General features: G+C 37.5%; 1 protein-coding gene, 1 non-coding gene and 2 pseudogenes across 2 annotated transcripts; 3 read left to right on the top strand and 1 right to left on the bottom strand.

Moving 5' to 3' along the window:
• Positions 1-1,299, bottom strand: LOC110266838 (photosynthetic NDH subunit of lumenal location 1, chloroplastic-like; annotated as a pseudogene).
• Positions 1,300-1,491: 192 nt separating this feature from the next.
• LOC107615480 (sodium/hydrogen exchanger 8-like) lies at positions 1,492-2,957 on the top strand. The gene is made up of 5 exons (XM_088498963.1): positions 1,492-1,513; positions 2,069-2,271; positions 2,415-2,462; positions 2,542-2,649; positions 2,862-2,957. Exons 1-5 carry the CDS (start codon positions 1,492-1,494, stop codon positions 2,955-2,957), a joined length of 477 nt encoding a protein of 158 aa, XP_088355089.1.
• A 2,195-nt stretch (positions 2,958-5,152) lies between these two features.
• On the top strand, positions 5,153-24,186 carry LOC107615481 (glucose-1-phosphate adenylyltransferase large subunit 1, chloroplastic-like; annotated as a pseudogene).
• Positions 18,597-18,704, top strand: LOC148544594 (small nucleolar RNA R71). The gene has a single exon (XR_015901167.1). It is a non-coding gene; the product is annotated as a small nucleolar RNA R71 (small nucleolar RNA).
• Positions 24,187-24,407: the final 221 nt, after the last annotated feature.

Below are 24,407 nucleotides of genomic sequence, written 5' to 3'. Positions count from 1 at the left end.
TCAGATGTCAAGAAGCCAAAAAGAGTCCGCCACCACTTTGAGCTAATCTCGATATCTTTTCCATCGCCTCTCATTGGCTCCCACAATTAACGGCCAGTACCTTCCTGCACAAATCAATGCACCTTATTAGTTAGCATTAGCACTAGACATGATTGATTGAGTTTATTGTTGATTTTATGGAACACTGAGATTTTGCTTGTATGGCAGATTAGTTACCATTTCCTATAGCAATTGTTGCAAATGAGGCACTTAAGTAATTTGGAGAAGTAAGCACATATTCAAATGAATAGTAATATTTTTCATCCACCGTTTTCTGTTATATATTCAGAACTCAAATTATCTTTAATTCATCATGATCATATATTTAGTTCATTCAGATAAGAAATAAAAATCAGTGAAAGAAAACCTCATGCATGTCATATATTGTTGGTCTTTGATTTGGTGCTGCATATCTATCTATGTTTGACTAAAAACAATACAACCTGCTTAAATGTACAAATTATTTTTTTGAGTGTCAAAATAAAAATAGTGTATATAAAGATTTGTAGACAATAATATGCAGCAACATCCCCTCTTCCAATGGACACACATATCTCGGATGTCTTTCTTCTCAGTTGGTATGAACCTCACCCTCACATTTTGAAACTGTAGGTATCTGTCTTTGAATGCAGAATCATGAGCCCTGAAGTCAAATTCCTACAGATTAAAGGACACTACACTATACTACAACTACTACTTTCGACAGAACAGAAAAGTACATAATATAAAAGCCTCTTGCTAGCTACTACTTTCAGGTTGATTTCTCTCCCTTTAACTATTTTGTCGGATTCAGTTGAAACTTTGCTAACTTCAATCGCTTTTCTCTTTAGATCCTTCACTTGCTCTATCACACTTCCTAGTAAAGCTGCCTTGTCCATATGCAAGATCAACTTGTTACACTTGAATTGAAATTTGAAAATTCATATATTATAAATCATATCTATAAATTTTTATAATCCGACATTGTTTAATTCACCTTCTATATACATATTCTTGATCAGAAACTTCACAAATTCATTAATTATGTTTATATTTTTCATGGTATTATTGAAACTAACTATGTCCTGTTTCAAATGGCAATACCTTATAGTTTATATAGTATTTAAGACACATTAAAATTAAAATGAGCTGTTGTACCTTATCAGATTTTGGAATTAGTTTCCTTAAACTTGTAAGCTGTGCATTGATTCGGTCCCTGCGCCGCTTCTCGGCTTGACTGTGGCTCTTGGAAGCACTAACAGCTCTGTCTCCGGCCACCATTTCGACCAGTGCCGGCCATGAATGAAACTCACCACCAAATTAATATGTCAACTGAAGGGGTAAAGGAAAAGGTTTTGTAAGAGAAAGAAAGTAGTAAATATGTCATTTGAAAATAATAAAGCAACGTGTTGTGTTGATCATGCACACCTTATATTATAAAGTGTTTTTTTGGTGCTAAGAGAGGGAAAGCTTATGAAAAAGCATAACAAAGTTGGTACCACTCCTTATTTTAGTGTAGTTCGTTGCTCTTATTTAATTTATACTCAGTATATCATCTTCATCATAATTTTCTAGTGCTGCACTTTTTGCTTTTTATGTTATTCTACTTGCTAATGCATAATTCATATCATATTAGATCAGGATAAAGAAAATATATACCAAACTAATTATTTAGTATTTATCTCTTAATATTTGGAATCTAGTTATTGAAATTTTTCTATAAGTTCTATTTTGCATTTGCAAGGACAACTTTTAAGGGTGAAAGTCAACAAAATTTACATATCTTTTGGTATACTTCTTGCTTCTACTTGTTTATATAAATTTTATACTTATAGGACATCGTTTTGATTTCCTTATTTTCAACAACATTCATTCTAATTTAATTTTGCATATATTGCTAATACATTAATTTAATTTTGAGGTATGAAACAACTCATGTTAGCACTAATCGTGCCATTGCTAATGGTCTTGCTGTGTAGTTAATTAGTTATTGTACAATAATTTTTATATTTTCATTTTTGTTTATTTAGGATGAGTTTTTAATTTCAAGTTCTTGGTTCTCTTGAAGGAACATTATGGACCCACCTCTTGCTTCTCTATGTTTATGTTCAAGTGTCGAGATGTATCGTAGTTGGTGCATTATTTTCCTTGCTAAGGTATTTTGGATATGGCTTGGATTGGAAAGAAGCTAGTATTCTAATCAGGTCAGGATTGCGAGGGACAGTTGCCTTATCACTTTCATTATCAGTCAAGGCAAGTATTCAATAACTAATGAAAGCTGCATTTTTTAGCCAAACACTTTATCTCCTTTATTGCTAATTTTCTGAATTTCTTTATGCACATACTATCTTATTATTAGCTTAATCTTTTAATTATTAAATTTTGGGTTTGTTCAGCGTTCGAGTGGCCGATCACTTGAATTGACTCCAGAGATAGGAACACTGGTATGTTCTGGGTTTAGGATTTAATTATGACTTTACAAGGACATTAGATTCATCACTCAAATACCTTTTGCTTGTGCAGTTTGTTTTCTTCACTGGTGGTATTGTATTTTTAACACTTATAGTGAATGGTTCGACAACACAGTTCGTTTTACACTGCCTTGACATGGACAAGTTAACAGTTGCAAAGGTCAGCATTCCAGATTTTCTAAGTTCAGCTTATCTTCTTGCTCTAAGGGATACAACATTCTATTATCTCATGCATTAAATGGTGCCTTAATGCTTCAATTTCTATCTTACTTGTGAAACAATATCTCCACTCTGATATAAGAATATACCTTCAGAAGTCTTGCCTAAGTTATATTTGGCCTTTGCCTAATAATTTGATTGTATAATTAGCAGAAACGTATCCTTGATTTCACAAAGTATGAAATGTTGAACAAAGCACTAGAAGCTTTTGGTGAACTTGGAGATGATGAGGAACTTGGAGAATTTTAACTGATGCAAAGTAGTCAATGCTTCTGACTTAATCTTTGTTTCAATATGAGATTTTGTTTTATTTGTAGAAGATACAAATCTAATGTCAATAGCATTAATTACCATTTTCCTATATATCTTATGGCAGTTAAGATTAATTTATACATATAATTACGTTCTTATGTTACAAATGTCTTACACCGACCGTTTTAGGGACGAGAATCTTGGATGCTATCAAGGCAATAGTGGGAGCTGAAACTAAAGCTATTTACAAGAAGGTCCCATCGAAAGACACCATAAACAGTAGTGAGTTCTCATTTGCAATTGTAGCTGTTGGTGAACCTCCTTATGTAGAGTCTTTGGGTGACAATTCTGAGCTTAAAATCCACTTTAATGGACTTGAGAATATAAATCTAAAAAGTTTAATTATTTATCTTTTCTTAAGTTTTTATGTTAGAGGATTATTTATTATTTTGATAAGTTTGTAAACCCATTATCTAATATTTAATATAATTTTATTTTTATATTTAAGAGTTTATTTGTCTTGTTATCTAATATTCTATATAAATTTTATTTCTATATTTAAAAGTTTATTTGCATTGATTGTTTATTATTTTTTAAATAGAAAAAATAATTAAAAATATAGCTATTAAAATCAACGATAGCGTTGTCACTTTTTATGTCGGTATCTAAATAATTAAATCGACGGCAGTTATGTCGATTTTATTGAATCAAATATTGACAAAAACGGTGTCGATTTTATATAATAATATCGACGGCATTGTTGTCGATTTTATTGAATCAAATATCGACAAAAATTGCGTCGATTTTATATAATAATATCGACGGCAACGTTGTCGATTTTAGTAAGAAGCTAAAAATTTCAAACTCATATGATAGATGAAAATGATGTCGATTTTATTAAATTATTATCGACGGCTAGGCAAGCCGTCGATTTCATTCGAATTCTGAAAAATCGACAAGCTTAATAGAGACCACCTCCGCCGTCCATTTTGCCATCAATTTTTAATATTATCGACAGCTTAGCCGTCGATTTTGCCGTCGATTTTAACAATGTTTCTTGTAGTGAACGAAGAAAGTTAGCATTGAGTATACATATATATGTGCGTGTGAATTTAAAAAAAAAGAAATGGTTATTATAAAATTGAGAGATAGTGCATATTTTTATATTTATTATTCGAATCAATGAGCATATTTGTATATTTATGGTATATATAATTTTCTTGTTAATTATTATAGGATATTGTATATGTTCTGTGTATGTAGACTAGTAATTCAATCGAGGTATGTAAGGTCCCACATCGATTGGGGAGGGGAACAAAACATGCCTTATAAGGATGTGGATACCTCTCCCTAGCATGACGCGTTTTGACGAGTGAGTGTGAGGGGTTTCGGCTATCATCCCTATCATCAAAGGCGAAACCGTGAGGCCTTGTGTGCCAAAGCGAATAATATCGTGCTAGTGAGTGGTCTGGACTGTTACAGATGGTATTAGAGTCGGAGCCCGGATCGATGTGCCAGCGAGGGCGCTGGGCTCCTGTAGGGGGGTGGATTGTAAGGTCCCACATCGGTTGGGCCTTGTGTGCCAAAGCGGACAATATCGTGCTAGTGGGTGGTTTGGCCTGATACAGATGTAAGACCCAGAACTTTTGAAAAGAATCCTATTTTGAGTGATTCCAAATTTATTTATTTATTAGCGATTTTATTTTAAAAAAATATTTCATTGAGAATAATTAAATCAAATTTTGGCAATTAAAATGAAAATTTTACTTAATTTTATAATTATTGAATAATTTTCTATATTTAAATTATGAGACTTAGTAGTTGTAAAAGAAAAAGAATTTTATACTATTTAGCTTAAATAATTGAGGTTTTGAAATTTAATACTTTAATTTTTATAATTAATTATATTATCTTATATTTTAAATCAGAATACTTGATTGAGAGTTAATTAGCAAATTGATAATTTAATTAATGTTTTAAAGTAATTTAAAGGGATTAAATTAGATTTTTAATGAAATACTCTATCTCCTAATTTAATTAAAATTACAACCCTAATTCCCAAATTGGGAAAAACCCTAACCCTGAAACCCTAACCTAACTACCCATTTCCCCAAACCCAGTAGCTACAGCCCCCTTTCCCAACTATGCTCGCACACCTACACGGAAGAAACAGAAGGAAAGGGAGGGGGAAAATGTTGCGAAGAGAAGGAGGAGAAGAGAAGGGGGACGGCGCCAATGGGTATCAGTGCCGCCGCGCCGTCGTTTTGTCGTTGAAGGAGAGGAAGCCTCGAACCATTGCCACGAAACGGAGGAGAGAGCGTGCGCGCAGGGGAGGAAGGAGCCGCCTAGCTCGCTGGTGTCGCGCTGCTCGGGACTGTCGCACCGCCGTCGCGAGGATGAGGGGAGGCCTCCGCTGCGAATTACAACATAGGTGAGAGAGAGGTGCCGAGAGAGAGACGCGATGGAGGTTAGAGGCCAGGGCTGCCATCACCACCGTCCTGTCCATGGAGCCTGAGCTCGCATCGCCGTCTTTGATCTTCGGCCCCGCCGCTGGAGAAGGAGGGTTCACTGGATGCTACCGTCACCAATATCGCGGAACACACACAGAGAAGAAGAAGAAATGATCCTCATCGCACTAGGTTGTTGTGTTGTGATCAGAAGCCGCTGCTGTTGCCGGCCACTGCACCTTTGGCGTTGGGAAATGCCACTACCACGGCCGAGTTCCACCGCCGGTAAGAGTTTTGAGTTTGGTTACTGGTCTTTTAATTCCGGGAAGATTATTGACACTGCATGGTTGTACAGCTGCTATTATCAGAGATTTGGGCCGCTGCCGTCACTCGTGGTAGGAGCCGGAGCTGCTGTCACTCTATTGTCTCATTCCTCTTTAGCCACAGTGAGTCATTCTAGCCTTGAAATCCTTATCGCTAGTATTCAGCTATAAGTTATTAAGAATTTTGCGATGTTCATATCTCAGGGTTGAGTTTCGGAAATGTTATGATTAAAATGAAAACTGCTGCGATGTTGTCTCGTCTCGTTTCTCGTGGTGAGACTAATTGGTTTCGTTCCTTGTTACCGTGATGCTCTATTAGCAATTATGTTCTAATTTCATTTAATATCCATTTCGCTTTAATCTCACTTTACGTCAGATAAGTCGTCGTTGCTGTGAACCTTGATTATCGCTGTTGATATTGCTTGGAATCATTGAGGTTGCTGCCGCGAGTTAGAAATAGAAAGAGGACTCTTGACGCGTTAACTTTAAAAGGGTCGACTTTGAGGTAGGGTTTTTCTAAAGAGCCATTTTATATTTTGGGATTGTTATAAATGGATACTGATGTGAGAATTATATACTTTTTAGTGATTATATAAGTCTTATGTATTGCCTGGCTGGCTTAGATGAATATAATTATATGTTTGATTGGATTATTGTTTGGTTTTGATAAATAGATTGATGTTGAACTGTTTCTTTAAAGTTTTGGAAATGAGTTTAATCGGTTGATAATGATTTGATCTTGAAATGGTTTTCTTGAGATATGAAAATGAGATGACTATTGGATTTAGCTTGTTTTTGAACTGATTTGGGCTTTGGACTGTTGAAAAGGATCGTGGAATGGTTTGGTTGGGACCCGAAGAGGTGGCAAAGTCCAAGTTTTAGGGGAGGTGCTGCCGAAATTTCTATAAAAATCATAGACTCCATTTGAAAAATTATTTAGAAAGGCTTGGATTTGAGAAATTGTATTATTTGAGTTCTTAAGAAAATAGTTATGTGTTCGAGTTTAATTTATTTAAGAAAAACTATATGTCTTGAGTTCGAATTATTAGGAAGGAATTACTTTACCATTTTGAATCACTGAAGAAAAGCATTATGTTCTAATATTGATTTTAAATATAAAAAGGGCTTATGCTTTTTGTTAGATTTAGGAATTTCGTTCAGAGGAGCTTTTAGTGATTTTAAAGGAAATTGGATTTTTGATCGAACAATTGAGTTTGTGACATTTTAGAAGAAGTCAGAGAATTGGTTTTAAGAAAGTACCTGAAAGTGGTTTTGATTTAAATGGGTTGGCTCTGTTTCAAGTGAATTGGTTTTATATTGGTTGGGACTTGTGACTTTATACGATTCGATTTTATAATAAATTCTATTTCTATTTACTTAAACCAAGAGTCTATGAATTTAAGAGTTCCAATAAATTTTTAAGAAAATGAGATATGTTGTCCTTCTCTAAAGTCTTGAGACTCTGCTGAGAAATTTCTATCACCAAACTCTATTTTTTTTGGATAACTGATTTTTGGGTCTTTCAAAAGAGATTTTTGATTTGGCCTAACTGCTGAATCGTCTGGAAATTTTAGAAGGATGTTGTGGAGATATGGCTTTTGAAAGAGGAAATTTCTTTTGAGAAAGATGGCTTATAAGTTATAAGTGATTTAAGAAATGTGGATTATTGAAGTTAAGACTGGGATGAATTGAATTCAATTTCAAAGAAAAGTGATTTGAGAAAAGTGATTTATGGCTTAAATGATGATTTTATGAGTTTTATGATGTTGGATGGTGGAAGTGCTATTATGTTATGAGCCGAAATGGCTGTATATGATAATGAATAATGGCTAACTATGAATCATGAATTTAAGTCGGATGGCTGAGATGAATGTTGATTTATGGCTGAGAATAAATGCATATATGATAAGTTATTGATATTGTGATTGTTGCACTTCACCTATCTGAGATACGAGTTTCCTTGGGCGAAAGCAGTGGCTAGCCACCACGTGCTCCAGGTGGATATTTGATACTCTGCTGACCCTATGTCGTAAGTGTGGCCGGACACTATGAAAGTTCCAGATGAGCTCGCCCCCGTGAATATACTCCAGTGAGGGTGTTGGATGTGAATTTTGATTATGATTGTGAATAACTCGAGTTGGGGATGCACGATTGATGTTTAGGCGGAAGTCAACCAATTAAGAAATCAATATAGAAATGCGTTGCGGGTATAGTTCTTAACCAGCAAAAATCCGCTCATCAATTTAGAAAGGTTGTCACAAAAATTAGAATAAAAATACTGGGAGTATGAGTCCCAGGTCGTCTCCCAATGAGTTGACAAAAAGGGTGCTATCTTATTAATCAGGAGTTTTCTAGGGAATTTTGAGTTTGGGCAATGGGCAAATAAATAGTTGTAAATTAAAGCAATGAAAATTAAAAGAGATTTATATATTCAGAAATAAAAAGCCTTAACTGGGGGAATGATTAATTGGAAGTTCTATCCTTGTTGGAATTCTCTTAAGTGTAGTATAAAGAGGTTGTTATTTTCACTTAGTTGACCCTTAATAAATAAAGAAAAGTCAAGCGATTGAGCTAACTCTTATTCGCAAATCCTAGTCCTCTCCCTTGGGAAGGTCTAGCGTTAGTAAATACAGAATTAGCCAACAACTTCCAATTTAACTAATCACTTGAGCATTCCAACTCAAGTGTCTCCTCTTAATCAACCCCCATGTCAAGTAGGGAATCTACTCCATTGACATGAATATAACGCTCATAAAAATATAAGAAAAGACATGATAAATTAAATAAAATAGGGATTGAAAATTAATTAAAGGAAAAAGTAATTCTCTGTATCAATAAATCTAGAAACAATCCAATTGTAACTCTAAACAAGAATTAAAAATGTGGAATAATAAATAGGGAGTAAGAAAACAAACTAGATTAGTAACTTCAACGGAGGTGATGACTCTTCTCAATATCCAAAAGCAAAAGCATAAAACTATAAAACTATGAATGTAAAGAAAACCTAGAGAAAGAGTAATTTCTCTCTAGATTCAGATCTAAAACTAAAAACTATGCTAATGAGAATATCTGTTGAGTCTCTACACGTTCTCTGGCTCTAGTATGTGTTTTTGGGCCAAAAACTGGGTCAAAACTCGGCCCGAAATTGCCCCCAACATTTTCTGAATTTTCTGCAGATCGCGCATGTCACGCGTACGCGTAGGTCACGCGTGCGCGTCGCTGGTCGTCTTGGCGTGTCACACGTACACGTCATCCACGCGCACGCGTCTTTGTGCAAACTCCAATTCACGCGTACGCGTCAGACATGTGCACGCGTCGGTGCAAATTTCTCCATTTCGCGCGTGCGCGTGAGCCATGCGTGCGCGTCGATGCTCGCTGGTTATCTCCTTAGTTTCTTGTGTTTCTTCGATTTTTGCAAGCTTCCTCTCCATTTTCTAAGCCATTCCTGCCCTATAAAGCCTGAAACACTTAACACACGGATCACGGCATCGAATGGTATAAAGGATAATTAAAATACACAAATTAAAGATTTATAGGAAGCAAGTTTTCAACTATAGAATAAAATTAGGAAGGAATTTGTAAAATCATTCAAATCATATGAATAAGTGAGTAAAGACTTGATAAAAACCACTCAACTGAGCACAAGATAAACCATGAAATAGTGGTTTATCAAACTCCCCACACTTAAACATTAGCATGTCCTCATGCTTAGCTTAAGGAGATAAGATAAATGAGTAGGGAAAAGTAAGACTCATGCAATGCAATGCAACCTATGTATGAATGCAACTATATGCTAAGATGATTTGGTCTACTTGGTTAAAAGTAAATAAGTTCTTCAAGACAAAAATAATTCAAATTCCACTAATTCAAATCATACAGTAAAGACAAGTAAACTTGTAAGAAGACAGCTCATGAAAGCAGGGAACATAGAATCAAGCATTGAACCCTCACTGATTGTGTATATGCACTCTAATCACTCAAGTGTATAGGGTAATCACTCTACTCTTCTCTAGTCATGCTTTCTAAACTTTGTTCTTCACCTAACCAATCAACAAATATTTAATTTACCAATACAAACATCATGAGGTCTTTTCAAGGTTGTAATGGGACTAAGGTAAAGGTGAGGGTATATATATATGGCTAAGTGAGCTATAAATTGAATCTTTGAATGGCCTAAGCTCTTATCTATACACACATACACTCTATATACTTTTAAATTCCTGCCTAGCTACCCAAAGTTCTCACTTTTTCATTTCATACTTATGCATCCACTCTTCTTTTAATTTGTATCACCTATGCATTAATCTTTTCATTAATTTAACAATTGGGATAATTTTGTCCCCTTATTTATTTATTTATTCAATATTTTTGGTTTTTTTTAAGGAAATAGAAAAAATAAAACATAACTTATCAATGCACATGGATTTTTAATTTTTTTGGTCTCACATGAGTAGGTACCCAAATTCTCAATATTTAAATGAAATAGAAACATAAGACATTCCTTATTAACCCATATTCCCACAGTTTCCCCACACTTAGTTGATACACAATCTCTATCTTAAGCTAACCAAAGATTCAATTGGGGTGTTTAATTGTTTTTCCGTTTAAGGCTAGTGATGTGGTAAATTATAGAACAAATGGGGATTAAAAGGCTCAAAGTGGCTAACAAAGGTAAATGGAAAGGTAGGCTATTTGGGATAAATGAGCTAATAATCAAATAATGGCCTCAATCATATGCATGCATATAAACACATTAAACATTGGACATATATGATAGAACAAAATAAAAATTACAATCATAGAGAAGAAAACACACAAGAATAAAATATTATGGTTAAATAATGTAACCATGTAATTAAGCTCAAATCTCACAGGTTGTGTGTTCTTAGCTATAATTCATGTTCCAAATTACAATCTTCAAACAAGTTTTAACACAAGTTTTAATTTAAATTAGTGAAAATTTTCAAAAATAGGGTCTTAAAAAGAAACTTATTATTTTTTTCAACCACATAGAACATGCATGCCAAAAATCTATTACTATGCAATATATCCTATCCTAACAAAAGAAAAAATAAACTATTGGTGTTAAGAAAAAGAAATTACCTCCGAAAGTCAGGTACTGACCGACCTCCCCACACTTAAAGCTTTGCACCGTCCTCGGTGCCATCAGTCAGGAGCAAAGGGGGGCTGGTAGCAGTATCTCCATAGTCGGGATTGTCATGGCTCCCTGTGCTAGTAGATGAAGTGGAGTCCGGAGTGTCTGAGTCTTCTTCAGGTGGGTGGTTGCCAACAATCAGCACTTTGAGGTATGTAAATCGGCGCTTGTTACGGTGCTCCCTTCATTTTGCTTGCCGGTCAAGCCGGTCCAACCTCTCTAGTATCTGAAGGAGCAGTTGATTTGTTAAAGGTGCTTGTGGTGTGGAAGGAGAAGGAATATCTCCGGCCGATTCTGCAAGCCGGCTAGTAGTTGCTGCTGGAGGTCTGATGTACTTCCCATTAGGAACAATCTGATCATCCTGTGGAATCATGGCTTTGGTGTCTCCAGCTCTATAGGAGACTCCAGCTGCTGAGACTAGATCTGAAACCAGGGCGGAGAAAGGTAGGTTACCCGCAATCTGTACGTGTCCCATGTCATGCCGGATGTGTCTTGGTAAGTTGAGGGGCTGGTCTGTAAGGATACACCAGAGGAGAACAACCATGTCTGCAGTGAAGGAGAACTCGTGAGTGCTCAGAAAGACGTAGTGGGACATAATCTATGCCCATACTCGAGCCTCCAAAGTAAGTGCTGAAGCCAATATGCCCTTAGGTTGGGATCGATGGTATCCATAGATCCATCTACTGCCAGGTTGTGCTATAACTCTGAGGACGGTGTCCCAGTAAAATTGGTATGTCTGGCGCTTGAATGAGGCTTCTTGGAATGCGTCCAATCCTTCTGGAGTAGGGGGGAGATCTAAAGCTCACTGAATGGCCTCTTCAGTTATGGGGACTTGCTTCTGACGGACATAGACAGACTGCAGGGTTGGCATGTAAAAATTGGAGTAGAATTCAACTACCCATGAGAGATTAACCTGCCGTGGCTGTCTCCGTAAGAATCCCATTGTCTACGCTCAATCCAAGTCTCTACAAAATCAACAATGTGCGTTGGGAGGATGAGAAGATGCTCATTGTTATAGTTCCGCTCAGCCAGGATGGGAAACATCTGCTCATAGTAGCGGTTAGTGAACCGCGCAGTGTCCCTTCCTGGAAAGGCTTTCTTTGTTTCATTGACCTTAATGATCCTCTTGATCCTCTTTATTGGTTGTTTGACTGCTGTTGAGGATGGTTCCGCAGCTAGTGCTCTTTTTGTTCCTTTCTTTGCCGGTGGCTTGGGAGCAGCTTTCTCTTTACCCTTCTTGGTGGCCATCCTGCAAAGGGAAAAGGAAAGTAACATGTAAAGCCAAGGTTAAAGCAAGGGAGAGCACAGTACAAGTGATAATTAATGCCAAGGTAAAGAAGGATGACGTTAACACATGGTCGCGACTACATGTGATAAGTTCATCACTGAAAATATAGCAAGTGCATATAATGGCAAGTGGATGCAAGATGTTTATTAGCATGCCGGCAAAGGCATGAGTAGCATAGATCAAGCATTAATTGCCCAATTTGATTATCAAATGTTTCAAACTAACAATCTGTTTGTATTGACAATTATATTCAATCAATAAAATATTGAAAGGGGTTGTATGAAAAATAGGCATTAGAGTAGAAGAACAGGGTAATTAAAATTGCATAATGCTATATGGGCTTTTTCACAAACACTTAGCATGCATGGTAAATATGTTATTAAAAGTATTAAATTTGAACATGCAAGCAACCCTAAGAAGTAATATTAATTGTCAAACAATGCCTCAATATATTCACAAGCAAAATATAGAGGAAAACAATCACCCAAAAAAATATCTAACACCAATTAAAAGAATTTAAAAAGAAAAAGAAAGACAAAGAAAACATAGGTAATGAAAGTAAAAAGAAAAAGAAGAAGAAAACATAAATAAAAGTAATAATTGAAAAGTAAAAAGGGAAGAAGAAAAAAACCTTGATGAAGAAGATGAAGAGGGAAAGAAGAAAGTAAAAAGTAAGAAGGAAGAAAGAAAAGAAAGAAAGAATTAAGAAGGGAGAAGAAAGAAATAGGATTGGGGAAGAAAAGATAAGAATTCCGGTGTAGATATAGTAGAACTGTGCGTCGCATACGACGCGGACGCGTGCATCACGCGTTCGCGTGAATTGCGTTATTTTCAAGCGACGCGTACGCGTGGGGGACGCGTACACGTGACCTGAATTGTGCCATTGGCACGAGAGCAGCCTCGCGCACACACAACTCTCTATTTCAATACGCACGTTGCCAAAATTTAGGGTGATGCGTGCGCGTGAGGGACGCGCACTCGTGAATGGCCTGATTTGGAAAGACGACGCGTGTGCATCAGGGATGCGTACACGTGATAGAGCTTGTGCTTCCAGCACAATTCCAGCCCCAACCATCATAACTCTCTGGCCATACACCCATTTACGTCGATTTGCAGGGGCACGCGTGCGCGTGGGTGACGCGCACGCGTGGATGGCTGATTTTTCAAGTGACGCGGACGCGTCAGGGACGCGTACACGTGGGCATGTTTGTGCCTAAGGCACGCCTCCAGCCATGCTCCCGCGTAACTCTCTATTCATTCTTCTCCTTTGTCGCATGCACATATGACGCGTACGCGTCAGCGACGCTTGCACGTCGTGTGCTTTCTCTCTTTTTTTTATGCAGAATGCAGAATGTAGCATGCAGATGAATATGCAGAAATTATGAGAAGAGTCACTAAGAAAAATAAAATAGAATAAGATAAAATAAAACTAAGACTGAAATAGAACGATCATACCATGGTGAGTTGTCTCCCACCTAGCACTTTGCTTTTACGTCCTTAAGTTGGACGGTCTTCAAGCTCATTTTGCTTCTGTTGGTGGGTCCTCCAAGAGGAAGACCTCTAGCTCTTTGTGTTCCTACATCTTCTCACCATGATAAAGCTTTAGGAAATGTCCATTGACCTTGATGAAATTAGGACTTGAAGGATGACTCAGGTGGAAGACTCCATATGGCTCTGCCTTCTCTACTCTGTAGGGTCCTTCCCATCTGGATCTCAACTTTTCTGGCATGAGTCTCAGCCTGGAGTTGTAAAGGAGAACCAGATCTCCAGGTCTGAACTCTCTTCTCTTAATATGCTTGTCATGCACAGCCTTCACCTTCTCTTTGTATAATATGGCATTGTCATAAGCTTCGAGGCGAAGGGTTTCTAGTTCTGCCAGTTGCAGCTTTCTTTCAGTGCCAGCTTTCTCAAATCCCATGTTGCACTCCTTCACAGCCCAGAAAGCTTTGTGTTCCACCTCTACTAGAAGGTGGCAAGCCTTTCCGTACACTAAGCGAAAGGGGCTCATCCCAATGGGTGTCTTGTACACTGTCCAATATGCCCAGAGCGCATCAACAAGTCTGGTGCTCCAGTCCTTCCTATGAGACTTTACTATCTTCTCCAAAATGCATTTAATCTCTCTGTTAGACACTTCTGCTTGTCCATTGGTCTAGGGATGATAAGCTGTTGCTACTTTGTAAACTATCCCATGCTTCTTCAGTAGTCTTGCTAATCTCCTGTTATAAAAGTGAGTGCCTTGATCACTCACAATTGCTCGTGGTAATCCAAAGCGACAGATAATATGATTTCTAACAAAGGGAACAACAGTGTTAGCATCATCAGTACGGGTAGAAATTGCTTCCACCCATTTAGAAACATAATCTACGGCTAACAGTATATAAAGGTAACCACTAGAGTTTGAAAATGGACCCATGAAGTCAATGCCCCAAACATAAAAAATTTCACAGAATAGCATAATCTGTTGGGGCATCTCATCCCTCTTGGATATATTACCAAACCTTTGGCATGGGGAATAAGATGTACAAAAGGCAGCAGCATCTTTAAAAAGAGTAGGCCACCAGAATCCATAGTCTAAAATTTTTCTAACTGTTCTTTGAGGACTAAAATGTCCTCCACTCTCAGAAGAGTGGCAGGCCTCTAAAATGAACTGGAATTCTGATTGGGGCACACACCTTCTAATTACCTGGTCAGCACCACACCTCCATAAATATGGATCATCCCATATATAATATTTGGACTCGCTTTTCAGCTTGTCTCTCTAATGCTTAGTAAAATTGGGAGGAAAAGTATGGCTAACTAGATAATTAGCTACATGTGCATACCAAGGAACTACTTCAGATACTGCATGCAAGCTATCAAATGGAAAAGCATCATTGATAGGAGTGGAGTCATCCTTAATGTGCTCAAGGTGACTCAAGTGGTCTGCCACTAAATTCTGGGTACCACTCCTATCCTTAATTTCTAAATCAAATTCTTGTAGCAACAGTATCCAACGTATTAGCCTTGGTTTAGACTCTTTTTTAGCTAATAAATACTTTAGAGCTGCATGGTCTGAGTACACTACCACCTTAGTACCAAGTAAATAGGCTCGGAATTTATCCAAAGCAAAAAAATAGCCAAAAGCTATTTTTCAGTGGTGGTGTAATTAGACTGAGCAGCGTCTAAGGTCTTAGATGCATAAGCAATTATGAAAGGATCCTTACCTTCGCGCTGAGCCAGCGCTGCTCCTACTACATGATTGGAGACATCACACATAATCTCAAAAGGTTGGCTCTAGTTTGGTCCTCTCACAATCGGAGCTTGAGTTAGGACAATCTTCAGCTTATCAAATGTTTGCATGCAATCTTCACTCAGCTCGAACTCAACATCTTTCTGTAGCAGTCTGGATAAAGGCAATGCTACCTTACTGAAGTCCTTAATAAATCTCCGGTAAAAACCTGCATGACCAAGGAATGAACAGACTTCCCTCACGGAGGAGGGGTAAGGTAAACTAGAAATGATATCTACCTTTGCTGGATCTACAGAAATACCAGTATTAGAGACAACATGTCCTAGAACAATCCATTGTTTTACCATAAAATGACACTTTTCAAAATTCAATACAAGGTTTGAACTAACACACCTGTCTAATACTCTATCTAAATTATCCAAGCAAAGGTTAAAGGAATCACCATATAGGTTAAAATCATCAATAAAAACTTCCATACAGCTTTCAATAAGATCTGAAAAGATACTCATCATGCATCTTTGGAAAGTAGCTGGTGCATTACATAAGCCAAAAGGCATCCTCTTATATGCATACCTTCCAAAGGGACATGCAAAAGTAGTCTTCTCCTGATCTTCAGGAGCTATATAAATTTGAAAATAGCCTGTATAACCATCTAAAAAGCAGTAATGGGATTTACCTGATAGGCGATCAAGCATCTGATCAATAAATGGCAAGGGATAATGATCCTTGCGATTAGCTTGGTTGAGACACCTGTAATCAATGCAAACTCTCCATGAATTCTGCACTCTAGTTGTCAGGAGCTCTCCATACTCATTCTTCACTGTTGTGACTCTAGACTTCTTGGGCACCACTTGTACTGGGCTAACCCATTCGCTATCTGAGATGGGATAGATGATATCAGCTTCAAGTAGCCTGGTCACTTCTTTCTTGACAACTTCTAAGATGGTGGGATTCAATCTTCTTTGGGGTTGACGGACAGGTCTTGCTCCCTCTTCTAAGAATATTCTGTGCTCACAAACTTGAGGGCTGATGCCTACTATATCCGCTAAGCTCCACCCAATTGCTTTCTTATATCTTCTCAGCACATTAAGCAGCTGCTCCTCCTATTGGGAAGTGAGTTCCCTTGCAATGATAACTGGGAGATGCTGATTATCCTCAAGGTAAGCATACTTGAGGTGGGGTGGAAGGGGTTTTAATTCCAATTTTTACTCATGGCTAGGCTCTGGATTATCTTGAGCTAATGATAATGGCAAAGTGTCCTCACTGTGTTCAGAGGGTGTCCCCACACTTGGACCTTGCTCCATGTACTTCTCTTCTACTTCCTCTTGATAAACTTCAGCTACAGTTTCATCAATGATGTCGCACTGGAAGATAGAATGATCTTTCAGAGGGTGCTTCATAGCTTCATTTAAACTGAAACTCACTGCTCTGCCATCTATCTCAAAGGAATAAGTTCCTGAGAATGCATCCAGCTTGAACTTCGAAGTCTTCAGGAATGGTCTTCCAAGCAGGATTGATGATGGTCTTCCTGAGTCAATAGGGGGCATTTCCAAGATATAGAAGTCAATGAGAAATGTGAGCCCCTTAATGCTCACTAGCACGTCTTCAGCAATTCCAACCACTCTAATAATGCTTTTATCTGCTAACACAAAACGAGCTGCCGACCTCTTTAAGGGAGGGAGCCTCAAAGCATCATATATAGACAATGGCATTATATAACACACGCTCCTAAATCACATATGCAGTCAGAAAATATTACACCTCTAATGGTACAGTTAACCATGCATGGACTTGGGTCACTACATTTTTTAGGTATACCTCCCATTAAAGCCGATATAGAACTACCTAAAGGAATAGTTTCTAATTCATTAATTTTATCTTTATGTATGTACAAATCCTTTAGAAACTTCGCATATTTAGGTACTTGTTAAATAACATCAAAAAGGAGAACAGTTACCTCAACCTTTTTGAAGATTTCTACCATTTTGGGATCGAGTTCCATCTGCTTTCTGGATTTCCTTGCAAGGTGTGGAAATGGGATAGGAATGGCACCACTTACAGCTTCTGCTTCCTTTGGTGCTCCATTCCTTTGTTGAGCTACTTCTCCTTCAACCATGTCTTGCACTTCCTCTTCCTCTTCAACATCTTCCACTTCAACTATGTCTTCAACTGGGGCGTGTTCTGGTGAGCTTGGCTCCTCATGATTCCTCTCTTGCAGTGTGGTTCCGACCTCAAAGTGATGACATTGATGCCACCCTTGGGGTTAGGTAAGGGTTGAGAAGGAATTCCACTAGAGCTTGAAGGCTGGTTGGTGGAATTAGAAAATGAATCTATCCGAGAGACGAGAGCTTGTAAAGTGGCATTCAGACCATTTAAAGTTGAGTTCAGTGTAGTCTGCATGTCTTGTCCTTGTGCAAGAGAACGAAGCATCTCATCATTTGATGAGGAAGGAGGATAAGTGATATGAGGGACCTATTGTTGGTTGTGTTGAGGTCCTTGGGACTGCCTTAGGTGAGGTGCTCTGTAAGGCTGGTTCTGATTTTGCTATTGATAGGAATGGTTCTATTGATTCCCGCTTTGCTGATTGTTATTATTATTCCACCTCTGATTTCCCTGGTTGTCTCTGCCTCCTCTGTTATAGTTGTCCCTCCAGCCATGGTTGGAATTATCTCTCCAGCCCTAGTTGGAGTTGTCCTGCCATCCTTGGTTATAGTTCCCACCTTGGTTGTAGTTGCCGCCTTGTTGATTGTATCCTTGGTTCGGGCGGTCATAGAAGTTATGAGTAGCTGTTACGGTGTTGTCCTCTTGTTGGAGCTGCGGGCATTCATCAGTGTAATGACTATAATCAGAACAATTCCACATACTCTTTCGGGGACCAACTGTTGGCTTGGTTGTGGTGGGGGAGGCTATTGTTGTTGTTGATTCAACTGTATCTGCTTCAGTAGGTTGGTCATTTCACATATAGCTTGTGTGACGGCAGTAGTCTCACTGCTAGAGGAAACCTCTGCAATAGCCTTTGAGTGGCTGTTCCTGTGCCTGTGATTCCGAGTGGACTCAGCTAAGTCGCTGATCAGTTGCCATGCTTCATCTGCGGTCTTATACTTTTTTAGGGAACCATTACTGGCACCATCCAGTGTAGTTTTATCCCTAGGCTTCATGCCTTGAGTGAAGTAACTGATCAACACCAGCTTGTCAATCATGTGGTGGGGGCATGCGTCCAGAAGATTCTTGAAATTCTCCCAGTACTCATAGAGAGTTTCAGATTCACCATGAATGATGCATGAGATCTCTTTTCTCAGTCTATCTGTAACTTCAGCTGGAAAGTATTTTTCCAAGAACTCTCTCCTGAGCATCTCCCAGTTGGTAACAGTTGCTTTAGGTTGGGAGTAGTACCACTCTCTCACCTTTCCCTCAAGAGAAAATGGGAAGGTGGTTAACAGAATAGAAGTTTCATTTGCACCATGACGCCTAATAGTAGAACAGGCTGTCTGAAAAACCCCGAGGTACTTGATAGGCTCCTGAGTAGGTAAGCCATGAAACTTGGGCATCAAATTGATTAGTTGCAGTTTTCAGTTCAAAATCTGCAGCCAGAGTTGGATGATGCACTTGATCTAGGGCTCCAGCTTCCTGGAGAGTGATCCTCCTAGGTGCTGCCATATTATCTGCACGTGAATCAACTGAATCAGTAGTAGAGGAGCTTGTTTCTCCCTCAGATGGCGGTTCAGATTTGCCCTCAGATGAGACTGGTGAATCGACAACAATCACTTCACCACCCTCAGAGGCTAACCGACGCCGAGCTCGCCTTATACGTGAAATAGTTCTTTCAATTTTAGGATCAAATGTGGCTAAGCTCAGATCAGGCAGTGAACGCGTCATTCAATGAGAGAAACATATAGCTCATGGTAATAAAAGAAAATAAAATGCACAAATAAATAAAATAAAAATATTTACACCAATTAATAATTTAGCACACAATTGCAACTCCCCGGCAACGGCACCAAAAACTGATGTTTAGGCGGAAGTCAACCAATTAAGAAATCAATATAGAAATGCGTTGTGAGTATAGTTATTAACCAGCAAAAATCCGCTCATAAATTTAGAAAGGTTTTCACAAAAATTAGAATAAAAATACTGGGAGTATGAGTCCCAAGTCGTCTCCCAACGAGTTGACAAAAAGGGTGCTATCTTATTAATCAGGAGTTTTCTGGGGAATTTTGAGTTTGGGCAATGGGCAAATAAATAGTTGTAAATTAAAGCAATGAAAATTAACAGAGATTTATATATTTAGAAATAAAAAGCCTTGACTGGGGGAATGATTAATTGGAAGTTCTATCCTTGTTGGAATTCTCTCAAGTGTAGTATAAAGAGGTTGTTATTTTCACTTAGTTAACCCTTACTAAATAAAGGAAAGTCAAGCGATTGAGCTAACTCTTATTCGCAAATCCTAGTCCTCTCCCTTGGAAAGGTCTAGTGTTAGTAAATACAGAATTAGCCAACAACTTCCAATTTAACTAATCACTTGAGCATTCCAACTCAAGTGTCTCCTCTTAATCAACCCCCCATGTCAAGTAGGGAATCTACTCCATTGACATGAATATAACGCTCATAAAAATATAAGAAGAAGACATGATAAATTAAATAAAATAGGGATTGAAAATTAATTAAAGGAAAAAGTAATTCTCTGTATCAATAAATCTAGAAACAATCCAATTGTAACTCTAAAAAAGAATTAAGAATATGGAATAATAAATAGGGAGTAAGAAAACAAACTAGATTAGTAACTTCAACGGAGGTGATGACTCTTCTCAATATCTAAAAGCAAAAGCATAAAACTATAAAACTATGAATGTAAAAAAAACATAGAGGAAGAGTAATTCTCTCTAGATTCAGATCTAAAACTAAAAACTATGCTAATGAGAATAATTGTTGAGTTTCTACATGTTTCCTGGCTCTAGTCTGTGTTTTTGGGCCGAAACTGGGTCAAAACTCGGCCCGAAATCGCCCCCAGTATTTTCTGAATTTTCTGCAGACCGCGCATGTCACGCGTACAGGTAGGTCACGTGTGCGCATCGCTAGTCGTCTTGGTGTGTCACGCGTACGCGTCATCTATGTGCACGCGTCTTTGTGCAAACTCCAATTCACGCGTACGCGTTAGGCATGCGCACGCGTCGCTGCAAATTTCTCCATATCACGCGCGCGCGTGAGCCATGCGTGCGCGTCGATGCTCGCTGGTTATCTCCTTAGTTTCTTGTGTTCCTTCCATTTTTGCAAGCTTCCTCTCCATTTTCTAAGCCATTCTTGCCCTATAAAGCCTAGAATACTTAACACACGGATCACGGCATCGAATGGTATAAAGGAGAATTAAAATACACAAATTAAAGATTTCAAGGAAGCAAGTTTTCAACCATAGAACAAAACTAGGAAGGAATTTGTAAAATCATTCAAATCATATGAATAAGTGGGTAAAGACTTGATAAAAACCACTCAAATGAGCACAAGATAAACCATGAAATAATGGTTTATCAACGATAGAGGGACAGTCCAATGGTTAGCTACCAGGACTTGTCGGGTTGGCTTTATAACTGACAGATGAGACTCATCAGCCACTAGGACAGGCATTCATCATATGCATCTATGTGATATTGTTTGAGTGTGCATATTATACTTAGTTTGCCTTTGTGATTAATTGTAGTTAACTGCTAATTATTCTACTTGAAGTAATTGTTTGTTTGTGCTTGAACCTTTCTACTTGTGTTTGCGACTGAGATTCTGTTGGACCGTGGTGATTGGTTGTTATTTGGACTGTTTGGGCCTAGGGTCGTGGTTGATCATGAGCTGGGCCGAAGGCCATGTTTGGTTGATGTTTCTGGTTTAGAAAAGTATGAAAAACTAATCTGGTTCAGCATAGATAAATCTTTTGATAGGCTTTTGAATTTTTAAGAAATGAACAGTTCCATCTTTCAGAAAAGATTTCAGATTTTTCTTTATAGTAAACCTTTGCTTTTGTAAAGATGCATAAGGCGGTTATTAATCACTGTAACAATTTTATCTCACGTATCCTATTATAGTAATTTTACAACCCTATAGTGAGAACCCTTTCGAGGATGATGTTCTCACTCCCCTACAGGTCTTTTATTTTTCAGGTTACAGATGACGAAGTTCGGAAGAGCTTATTTCTTTTCTGTTAGACGATATTTCTGTATTGTTTTAGTATTTATGTTTTCCTCGCTTTTAACTTTGCAAGTTTTGTAAGAGGGATGGGACTTTGATATGAGATGCTTGTAAATTAATATGTATATGTGTGTGTGTGTGTGTGTGTGTCTGTGTGTGTCTGTGTGTATTTCCTGTGAGTATTGTAATTTATATTGTAAGTATGAACGTATATTTTCAAAAAATTCAGTCTAAGTTTTAAACAGGCTCATATTTTAGTATTACATATTATAAGAGTCGTTGTAATACCCGAGCTATCAGAGTGGCACAACTAGAAGCGTGACATTTGATAGTTAGGGTGTTACAAGGTATAGTCCTAACTTCTTAAGTGCACTATTTGTTCGGTGTTGCTGATCTTTTTTCTTTGATCGGTGAAAATTCCAATTCGTCGGACACTACAAAATTGTTGCTTGTTTGTGGAAGTTTTTTAGTGGGAGTTATTATAAACCTCCATAATATATTTTAATGGTGACAATTTATAAAACCTCCCTAAATCATTAACAATAACCCCCACAGCCCGATCAATACTAAAAAAATTTCTACGATTGAAGCTAGTGATTGAAGAAGGCGAGCTAGATGAGGAGATCAAGAAGGCGAGCTAGCGAGTCTCTTTAAGTTTCGATTGAAGCTACGTTCAAAACTATCAGATCTCGTGGAACTGATTTTATGTTGTGTGGAGTCATTACAATGAGGATTTGTTCCTAGTTTTTTCTCGTTCTTTGATTTCTTCAATTCTTCAAATTTTTTCAAAGATATTAGATTTTGTGATAATTTGATGATATAGTTTTGGCAAAATTATACACAAATCCTTCTTCTTATATTCTAATGTACTCTTCTCTTCTGTAAATTTTTCAGGTCAAGGCAAAGGATTTGATATAGATTTAGTTAACAAGGTCTACATTCTCACTCAGTTCAACTCAGCTTCACTCAACAGGCATATTGCACGTGCTTACAACTCTAGCACTAGTGCTACCTTTGGAGATGGCTATGTTGAGGTATACTTGGCATGGATTCTGTGTTGAATAACTATACTTGTGATTACTCAAGACTAAGAATGCTTGTATTTATTTTTTCAGGTTCTTGCTGCCACTCAAACTCCAGGGGAGGCAGGTAAAAGATGGTTTCAGGGTACTGCTGATGCCGTGAGGCAGTTCCACTGGCTCTTTGAGGTATAATAATTTTATAGAAATTAGAGTAGTTACATAATCTACACTTGAACTCTTTAATCCAAGTTGTGTTGTTTAACTATGATGCTGTAGGATCCTAGAAGCAAGGATATTGAGGATGTCCTGATTCTTTCTAGGGATCATCTCTACCAAATGGACTATATGGACTTTGTTCAAGTAAGGCACCGTTTCGTCCAATCAATATTTCTTCCTTTCCTCCTTCAATACTGTTGTGCATTCAAATTTGACATGTTTTGACTCATCTTCATATCCAGAATCATCGCGAGAGTGGTGCAAATATTATTCTTTCTTGTCTCCCCATGGATGACAGGTAGGTTGGGTTAATGGTTTTCCAATCTGTTTCTAGTATACATAATCACATGATGTATATCTTGAAATCACTTTGTCATCTTTCTCTGAATGAGAAACTAGCTCTTTTATCAGTTTAAATGAATAAATGATTCAACAATGTTTGTCACATATTATTGTTTAAAACTCTCTTCATATGTGATAGCCATGCCTCTAATTTTGGTCTAATGAAGATAGATGATAAAGGCAAGATTCTCAGATTTAGTGAAAAGTCCAAAGGAGAAGACCTAAAAGCAATGATAATAACTCATGTTTGTGCTGCTTCTTACATATTAGGAGTTTCAAGAATAAGGATTACAATTAATACTGCTTCATAATATATATAGTAAGTAGATACAACTGTTCTTGGGCTTTCAAAGGAAGGGGCTGTAAAGAAACCATACATTGCTTCTATGGGTGTGTATGTATTCAAGAAGGAGATACTTCTGAATCTATTAAGGTACTGAACTATAACAACATGTGAGGCTTTTCAGAAAGCATTCAAATAAAATAATATTAACTGAAAATGAACTGACTCATCCTATTGCAAATATTGTTTTGCTAAGTGCTACAAATTTATTAAATATAGATGGCGATTTCCAACTGCAAATGACTTTGGATCAGAGGTCATCCATACCTCAGCTAGAGAATTTTACATGAAGGTAAAGGAATAATTCACATATGATATTACATGTGGTGTGATATTTATCTTTCATTTTTAGTGCACTAGATTTTAATCCACCCATGCAATCCACATATATATAACCATGAATTATTTATGAGAATCTTGCGTTTGGATCTAGTAGAAAGCCTATGTTCACCCCCATGAACTTTCATAACAAATACTTGCATGTAGGCTTATCTCTTCAATGATTACTGGGAGGACATAGGAACGATCCGATCATTCTTTGAGGTAAATCTAGCCCTCACTGAGCATGTGAGTCTCAAATTTTACTGTATTGCCACTCTTATTGAGCTTCAATATCATGAATATATCCAGATTTCTAACTAGTGGAAGGCTGTCCTACACTACAGGTAAACCTAAGACATCAATTAAACTTCAAGCTTCAAAAACTTCTACAAACATGTATAAATTAACCTTTATAATTTGTGCATTTTTCATATAACAACATGTGGTCATAATATGAAGGCCAAAGTACCAAGACTAATTTATAGGAAAAAAATAGCATATATAAGAGAATAAAATAATGAAGATTATTAGCATGTGTGGCATGCATGCATGATATGATTGTTATTTGTTTCTGAAAGAGAATATATATT

This window comes from Arachis ipaensis, chromosome B9 (assembly GCF_059453495.1).
Source record: "Arachis ipaensis isolate K30076 ecotype BB chromosome B9, ASM5945349v1, whole genome shotgun sequence".
Taxonomy (NCBI): domain Eukaryota; kingdom Viridiplantae; phylum Streptophyta; class Magnoliopsida; order Fabales; family Fabaceae; genus Arachis; species Arachis ipaensis.
The sequence above is the reverse complement of the archived record's forward strand: the minus strand, read 5'-3'. Positions and strand labels throughout refer to the sequence as shown.